Source organism: Pteropus vampyrus, unplaced genomic scaffold, assembly GCF_000151845.1.
Source record: "Pteropus vampyrus isolate Shadow unplaced genomic scaffold, Pvam_2.0 Scaffold37, whole genome shotgun sequence".
In the NCBI taxonomy this organism is placed as follows: domain Eukaryota; kingdom Metazoa; phylum Chordata; class Mammalia; order Chiroptera; family Pteropodidae; genus Pteropus; species Pteropus vampyrus.
Genome location: NW_011888818.1, coordinates 6,762,014 through 6,769,657, shown reverse-complemented (window position 1 = coordinate 6,769,657; position 7,644 = coordinate 6,762,014). Strand labels below are relative to the sequence as shown.

Here is a 7,644-nt window from a genome sequence, read left to right as displayed (position 1 = left end):
GGGTCTCTTCCACCAGCTGGATCAGACACCTCTGGGAGCCGGGCCAGGAATTCCTCAAGGAGGTAATAAAAGAGTAGAGCAAGGAGCCAGCCAACTACACTAAATGGGTGCTAAGCTCTAAAATGACAGGGTGCTGCTCACTGGCCTAATGGGCCCCAAATCTAGAAGTGATTTCAGTAGGTCTAGGTCAGGGCTCGGAAACCTACGCCTGTGTTAAAGAAGCTCCCCAGATACTAATTTGTGGAGGGACTTGGGAGCAACTTGGTAACTTCTTCCTTACTGACCTGTTGCTTTGCTCTTCCCACACTTAATAACTGTTCCCTCGGAAGGGCCCCAGGAGACTGTGGCCAGTGCATCAGAAAGTTGGCTGGGCTAGTGATCACATCTTTCGCCCAGCTCCAAACACTGGTCTAAACAGCAGTGGAAGATCCAGCAAGCAGAGGCAGGCGTGACAGAGGCTGTACAGCCCCTGCCCTCCTAACCCCACAAATGAATGCAGGTGCCAAGCCCTCGGTCTAATCCTTTCCCCTGCTGCTCACAATAACATACTGCATGTCAATCTGAGGGATGCAACATTCTTCTCGTCACTACAGAGGGGTCCTCAACTTTGGCACAGCCAAAACCTCCTCGGCATCCCTTCTCCTCCACTCTCGCTGAGCCGAATGGCCCAGGACTCATTCCACACACCACACAGAAAGCACTGAAGCAGAAGTTGCTTTAATCAAGGCGTGAAGTCCTCAATCAGGTGGACCTCACTCAACCTTTGGTGGTGGGGTCTCAGCCTATCCCCGCCACATGCCCTGAGGCCCCTCAGGAAGGAGGGAGCAGCTGAACAGCAAATATGGCAGAGGTCAGGAAAATGGGGGAACTCAGGGCAAGCGGCAGGGGCAGGGCACTGAGTGTAGTGAGGCTGAACGGGGGCTGGAACAGCATTACACACACGCTTCTACCTGGGGGCCAGCTGAGGTGGCTGTGCATCAGGCAGAGCGCCACCAGGAGGGCTGAGAGCAGAAAAGGGTAACGGGGGAAGGAGCACTTAGGAGATGAGGCGACAGTGAAGCTGGTGTAGCTGCTCCTGGGTCAGCACCAGCCGGTGTCGCTGTCCAAGGCCAGCTGCACACGAGAAGGTCACTTTGCCCATGTAGACAGTGTCGTCCTGCTGCTCCTCCTTGGCCTGGGAGTTGGCGAGAAGAGAACCCCAGGTCAGGGGCTCACTTGTCCCTGAGACCAGAGACCAAGGTAGCCCCTGGGAGACAGGTTTGGGGGCTATGGTGACACATTCCAAATCAGAATTGGGGTACGCAGTCTCCCAAGGGAGTTTTGAGCCCCTCCTGGTGTCACAAGTCATAGAAGTTATTTAACTGCTACAACAGTGGAATTTCTGGAAGCATTGCAAGAACTTCTGAGTTGACACTTGGTCAGATACTCAGGATGTGCAGTTGTTGGACCTGAGACCCCAGAGGCCACTTCAAATTCTTGGGGAGAGGAGAAGGACCCATTTGAGCCTCCATGCTGCCCACCTCCCTCCCCACACTCCCTCTGACCCTGAGGAAGGCTGAGGAAGGGAAGGTGGCGAAGTCAGTGGGGACCGTGGCTCCAGGGCGCTGCGATACAGTCTCCTTGAGGACCTCATCCTGGCAGAGGAGGGAGAAGAACAAGGGTTCATTTAGGAGACAGACCCCCCTCCCCACCCACACACACATAGGCTAGTCCAAAACCTCCTGGTTTCACGGGAACACTAATACCAGGAACAGGGACCCAGTCCTCTCTATCACCAAACTTCTGCTCTCGCCTCCAACCCCATCCCCACCCCAACATCCTTCCTTATACTTGTCCTTTAAGGCCCCATTCAGAATCTACAGGCTTTGGGAAGCCCTCCCCAACTGCCCTGCCCCATGGCGATCTCAGCTCTGATAAAAGCTGCACCTGAACCACACACTCTTAAGATCAACCCATTTTGTTGATAAGAATCTGCCTTCTGTTTGCACCAAAACAGTGAGCTCCCAAGGCAGGAACCCTGCCTTCCCTTCCACCTCCCCTGCAATGTGCCATCTAGCACAGGGCTGGCCAGAGGAACGCTGGGAGGGCCTGTGGAAGTCAATGTGCTAAGACTTCACCAGGGACTGCTACAGAGCAAGCTCTTAGGGTGAGGAAGGACAGGGTCAGGGCTGACCTTGAGCTTCTCGATGGTGTCGCTTAGGGACTTGAGCTGAGCCACTTGCTCCAGGAGCTGGGCCGACGGGCTCTTGGCAGCTGTGGGAGAGAAGGCTGGTGAGGGCCACCAAGACCCCAGAAGGTGGCTGTCCTGGATTAAGGGTCAGCAATGCAGACACTGGACCCTCTCATGGAACAGGCACATGAAAGAGTGGATGAATCAAGCAAACTGAACACTGAGAAAAAGAGCAGTATGGGAACTGCCTGGGCAGGGTCTATATCCCTGAGGCAAGGGGAAGGGGTGTGTTATTCATCTCAGGGGTTGGCAAGTCCATACCAGGGCTGGTGCGAGTAATATCTACTACGTGGGTGTGCGCGCTCAGCTGATTCAAAGTCTCCAGCAGCTGGTTGGTCTTACGATACAGCGCTCCAGCTGCTAGCTCACTGCCAGGGCCCTCATGGGGCGGGAGGGAGAGCTTTGCCACATGCAGAGGGGGCAGGGCTGCTAAGGAGGCCTTCATTTGGGCTCCCTGTGGGGGGAAAAAAGAGGGGTAATGGTAAGAGGTGATAGAAGGCCCTGCCATCTATCATCAAGGAGGCAGATAGGCTTTACCTCCACCCCAGTCCTCCCTGTGACCTCCTCACCTTGAGAATGCTGTTCTCATGCTGGAGCTGGGAGATGTGCAGCCTCATGGCAGAGATCTGCTGAAGCAGCAGTGGCGAGTCCCTCACCAGCCCGGGGCCTGGCACAGACCCCAGAGCCTGCCCGGGGGCGCCTCCTGTGTCACCACAGTAAATGTCATCAGTCCCAGGGGTAGAGGGCTGAAGATGGGTTCCATCCCTGCTCATCTCCTTTCCTTATATCCTCCCACCCCAAGTCCTGGTGGCTCCCAAGAGGGAAGTCTCACCCTGCTCCCCCAGCCCCAATTCCCACCAGCACGGGCAACCACCAGCCAGGGTGGGTCTCTACCTCGCTGCTGTTCTTCTGTGCTCAGGAGAGCCATGGGGAGCAAGGAAAGAGGAGAGAGGAATTAGGTGATTGGGGGGTCAGGGGGACACCGCAGAGAAATTCTGGACACGACCTACAGGAAAACCCTTTTCCTGATTGCCATACTTTCTCTAACAAGGCCCTGCCTCTGCCCCCCACCTTTGGGAAGAGCAAACGTGTGAAATAAAGATGGGAAAGGGAAGTGAGGCCATAAGACACAGTGTGACGTGTGAGGAAGACATGGGAGTGTGCGCTGGAGAAAGCGCTTGGGGCATGAGGCCACTCCTGCCTCCCTGACTCATACTCCGGCTCCAAGACAGGCGGAGGGCATGCTCCCGAGACCCTGATGTGTCGGTGCCCTTACTGCTTCTAAGCAGCAAAGCCTAAGTTAAGGATGGAGACACATTCGTGTTCCTGAGGTTCTCCACTGCTCTGAGGCAAAAGACATCCTTTTTTGGTGGGAAGGTTCATATATTCAGAACCAGTATTTAAAGAGCCTGTGCTAAAACAATACAAAGTGGTAATTCTGGAGACCCCGCCCACAAGGAAAAGGAGCCATAGGAGTCTACGGTCAAGAAGGTACTTGGTCACCTCCCAAGCTCAAGAGGCACCAGAGACAGGGGCATTGATGAGGATAAGACCCTAGGTGAGGCCAGCTGACAAAACAGGCACAGGAGGGGCAGTCAGGAGACCCTGAGGCCTCACTCCAGGGCAAGGAGACTATCTTCTGGAAATGAGAGAGTAAGTGAGAAACTAAAGAAAGAACAACAAATAAACTCTAGGTCAGATGAAAACTAAGATGGCAGTGGGCACCTCTCTGGTCAGGAAACTGGGGAGACTGAGCCTGGAAGCCAGAAAAACTCATAAAGGAAGGAGCCCTGACCATGCTAAGAGATAGGCAAAGGTCAGAACACAAGCCCCAAGTGAAACTAAGAGAATTCAGCAATGGAAGAGACAGCCACACCACAGGGAGAAGCCACGTGAACTCAGCAGGGAAAACCTGGTGCCCACGCAGAGGAGCAATCAAAAGCAGGCATCAGGCACAGCTGGATTCTACAGCAGTCAGCCCGGCCAAGGCAAGGAATCAGGGCTGGGTCAAAAAGGCCACACTGCAGACCCAGAAGGGACATCTACTAGAGTCCGACCGTCACTGTAATTCTGAGCGGCACTGACAACTTGGTAACACCCCACCTTGGTTAGAGGGACTCTGCACATATCTTTGGGAGAAGTCAAATCTTGGTGAAAGCTGCCACAGAATGAAACTGGGCAAGCTCATTCCTGGCTGAACATCTAGGGGTAAGAATGGGGCAGAAGTCAAACTGAGGCCAAGGACAAGAGGGAGGCCATTCAATCTCCTGCGGGCCAGTGCTGCCTGTCCCACTGCACTCACCACCTGCAATGCCAGAGACCAGAGTAGCAATACCGGAGGGAGGGGGCCCCCGGAGGCCCTCGATTGTGCGCTTGGACTGGCTGTTCAGCCGCTGCTTGAGCTCTGCCTTCTCTGCCTCCAACTGGTCAATGTCAGCCTGGAGTGCATCCATTGTCTCCTCGAACTCCCTGTGAAAGAGAATCCGAGCTTGGGCAGTGTCCCTACCCCATGGCCCCATCCTACTTCTCAGTCCTGGCAGGTCCTTGTAGTAGCCCTGCTGGCGAGGTCCAGAGGTGGCACAGGCTCAGACTGGGGTGATGTAATGGAGTCGGCAGTGGGCGAGGAAAATGGCGCCTGTTCCCCTGGGGAGCCTCAGGATGAGAGAGTAGGGCATGTCAGGAGGCAGAGCTGCCAGCAGGAGAGAGGGCTGGAGCAAGCGGGGGCCAGGGAAGAGCCTAACTTTTCTTTCTTCCGCAGCAATGCCTGGGTTTCCTCCAGCCGAGTCTGGACTTTCTCGATGCGCTCATCTGCATCCTTGGCAGCACTGTCCAGCTTCTTCTCCAGGAGGCTCAGCCGCACGTTGGCCTCACTCAGCTCCTCCCCCTGGACAAGGGCAGAGAGCTTCTAGTTCCCTTACACCCTCCCATGGCCCCCAAGGACCCAGGATAGACCGTAAGATGGAAGCCTCTCTAAAGGCCCACTAAGCTCCCACTGATCACAGGCACTTCTTGTCTCAACCCTAGTCCGTCCTAGTCTCAACCAAGACTCACCCTGTGCCCTGCAACACTTCCTGGCCCCTAGACCCTGAGACTACCCTACCCTCACCTTGATCTTGAGTGACTTCTTCAACTCTTTGATAACTGTCTCTCGATCTTCAAGCTTCAAGCCCAGGCCTTCAGCATCTGTGATCTCTGCACGAAGGGCTGCAGCCCGCAGTTCAACAGGAGGAGGCTAAGGGCCGGGGTGAGAGCAGAGGGCAGGGGTCGGGAGAGGAGGTCACCAATGTGCTCCTTTCAGAGAGATCCAGTTTCTTGCCTTCTAAGGAGGATGATGCTCTCCAAGTTCCTTCCTCCACCTCCCAGCCCTCCCGCAACGAGCAGTGTCTCTAGGTCCCAGCCCCCTGGGTCCAAGGAGCACATTCCCACCTTGCTGGGGGGTCGCTCTGCATCATACTCTCCCTCCTGCATGGCTGTGGCCAACTTGTTCATGGTGCTGATGAGAATGCTGCATGACTGGCGTAGACACTCATAGGGGCTGCTGGACGGGGTCCCATAGATCTGCAGGAGCCACGGGCAGTAGTGAAAACCTCGTACTGGCCATTTGATCCCCCCACACCTTCTGCCCTGCCATCCAGGCCCACCTGCTCGCTTGCTTTGAAAGCCAGCTCCTCCAGGGCAGCCACAGGCAGTCCCTCATTCTCCGCCAGTGGAGCAATGAGCTGGGCAGCAGCAGCTGCCACCTCCTGCAGCACAGCCACCACCCATGTCAAGTGTTTTCTGCAGTCTAGGAGTGTGTCGGATACCTGTGCAATAGGCCAGGGTCAGGAGTCCAACCTGGGTCCAGTACCACGGCTCCCAGCTACCTCAAAATCATTCTTGCCCCATGACCAGATTCAGGACTTAACATACTAGGCCCTTCTTTGCTCTACTCAACTTCCTTCCCTTCCCCCCCCCCTTGCAGCCCTAAACCTGTGGTCCAAAGGCCAGTGCAGCAGGGATCCCAGGAGCATCTGTCCCTGGCATTCGCCTTCGGATCTTCTTGCAGAACTGGCGGATGTCACTGCATGACGTTTCCAGGTCCCGGAGCAGGAGGGCAATATCTGAAGCCTCCTGCCCACCCTTTCAGGGAACAGGAGGAAATGGATGGGGAGCCGAGACAGCATTAGGGCTGGAGGTGAGGAGGGGAAGCTAAGAAGAAAGAGGAGCCAGTTGTGCTCTCACCTGCAAGAAGGCACGCAGCCGTCCCACCTCCACACTCATGCAGTCCAGGGCACTCTGGGTGAACTGTGAGGACAGAAGCATGTCAGCCTCCAAGAGGAGCCCTTCTGCCCCATCATCATCTCTAAGAAGTCCCAGCCCTCTAGTGAACCCCATACATAATGGGTTCCCAGGCTTCCCGAATTTGGCCTCAGTGACTCTGTTCCAGGCCTATGTGCTACCCCTGAGGGTCAGATCCCTCGACTTGATGCCCTCCGTTTCTGATCTCTACAGGGGGCTCAACCACCAGCCCAGACACTTCACCTTGATGTGGTCAGCCAGCTGCATGGTACTGTCCTCGGGCTGTTCAGCAAGGTGGATACTGTACAGATGCTGAGGGATGACAAAGAAACAGAAGCCTTTAGGCCTTGGAGGGATGGAGGATTCTTCCCCAATTGCAGTTTGAGCCCCAGTCACCACAGGACTCCAGAGGTAGGAAAATCTGAAAGCTCCAAGGGCTGCATCTTGAAGTGAGTTCATCTAGAGCATGCTGAGCCTCAGGCACACAACCTAGGCTATGCTGACCACAGCCCTAGAAGGAGAAACCCTCCCTCCCTCCTGCACCAAGCCAGGATCCGCATCCCAGACCTGGTAGTACTTGATGGCCTTGGTGAGAGGCTCAACATTGACAGTCTCGTCCAGCTGGTCCTTGTGCAGCAGTTCAATGAGGAAGTCCAAGGAGCGCTCATGGGCACTCATCTCAGGGTAGAGGCTGCCCACCTTCTTGTACACGTCCACATTGCACTGAGAGAGAGCGCTAGAGACCAGAGAAGGGCCCTGTGAAGCCAGGGTCTGCCAGGCAATCTCAGTTCAAGCCAATCTGAGACCTGAGGCCTGGAATAGAGGTCAGAGTCACTTACTGCTCATAGCGGTGGAGTGTGGCCTGCAGCAGACTCAGTGAGTACACCAGCCCAGCGGCAAAGCTGAGCTGCTCCCCTGCAGCTCCTCGAAGCCCAGGCCGCTCTGAACAGTTCTCACTTAGGTCAAACTTCTCCTGGGCCTGCTTCCGGATCAGCTCTGCCTGTAGGAAGAAGTGCCAGGGACCTGGGGCTCAGAGCAGAGGATGGAAGACACAGACTCAGGAATACAGGACACACTGCTGAGCAACTATTAGGGGGTGGGTGGAGAAAGCAGAAACAGCTCTTAGATGGGCAGGG

The 7,644-nt window shown here is 55.6% G+C and overlaps 1 protein-coding gene across 4 annotated transcripts in view; it reads right to left on the bottom strand.

Moving 5' to 3' along the window:
- Positions 1 to 698: 698 nt before the first annotated feature.
- The window catches only part of DCTN1 (dynactin subunit 1), a 29,087-nt gene continuing 22,141 nt past the window's right edge, over positions 699 to 7,644 (bottom strand). The window contains exons 14-29 of one of the 4 annotated variants that reach the window (XM_011358126.2): positions 7,348 to 7,508; positions 7,076 to 7,244; positions 6,752 to 6,820; positions 6,452 to 6,514; positions 6,200 to 6,349; positions 5,872 to 6,033; positions 5,657 to 5,788; positions 5,337 to 5,462; positions 4,972 to 5,114; positions 4,533 to 4,699; positions 3,125 to 3,139; positions 2,800 to 2,933; positions 2,492 to 2,684; positions 2,174 to 2,253; positions 1,545 to 1,634; positions 699 to 1,174 (exon numbers count right to left, since the gene is read on the bottom strand). In XM_011358126.2, coding sequence (XP_011356428.1) covers positions 1,037 to 1,174; positions 1,545 to 1,634; positions 2,174 to 2,253; positions 2,492 to 2,684; positions 2,800 to 2,933; positions 3,125 to 3,139; positions 4,533 to 4,699; positions 4,972 to 5,114; positions 5,337 to 5,462; positions 5,657 to 5,788; positions 5,872 to 6,033; positions 6,200 to 6,349; positions 6,452 to 6,514; positions 6,752 to 6,820; positions 7,076 to 7,244; positions 7,348 to 7,508 — 1,992 coding nt within the window. In that variant the 3' untranslated portion in view covers positions 699 to 1,036. The remainder of the gene's footprint in view (positions 1,175 to 1,544; positions 1,635 to 2,173; positions 2,254 to 2,491; positions 2,685 to 2,799; positions 2,934 to 3,124; positions 3,140 to 4,532; positions 4,700 to 4,971; positions 5,115 to 5,336; positions 5,463 to 5,656; positions 5,789 to 5,871; positions 6,034 to 6,199; positions 6,350 to 6,451; positions 6,515 to 6,751; positions 6,821 to 7,075; positions 7,245 to 7,347; positions 7,509 to 7,644) is intronic. The other 3 variants (XM_011358128.2, XM_011358127.2, XM_011358129.2) reach the window with 3 other exon arrangements.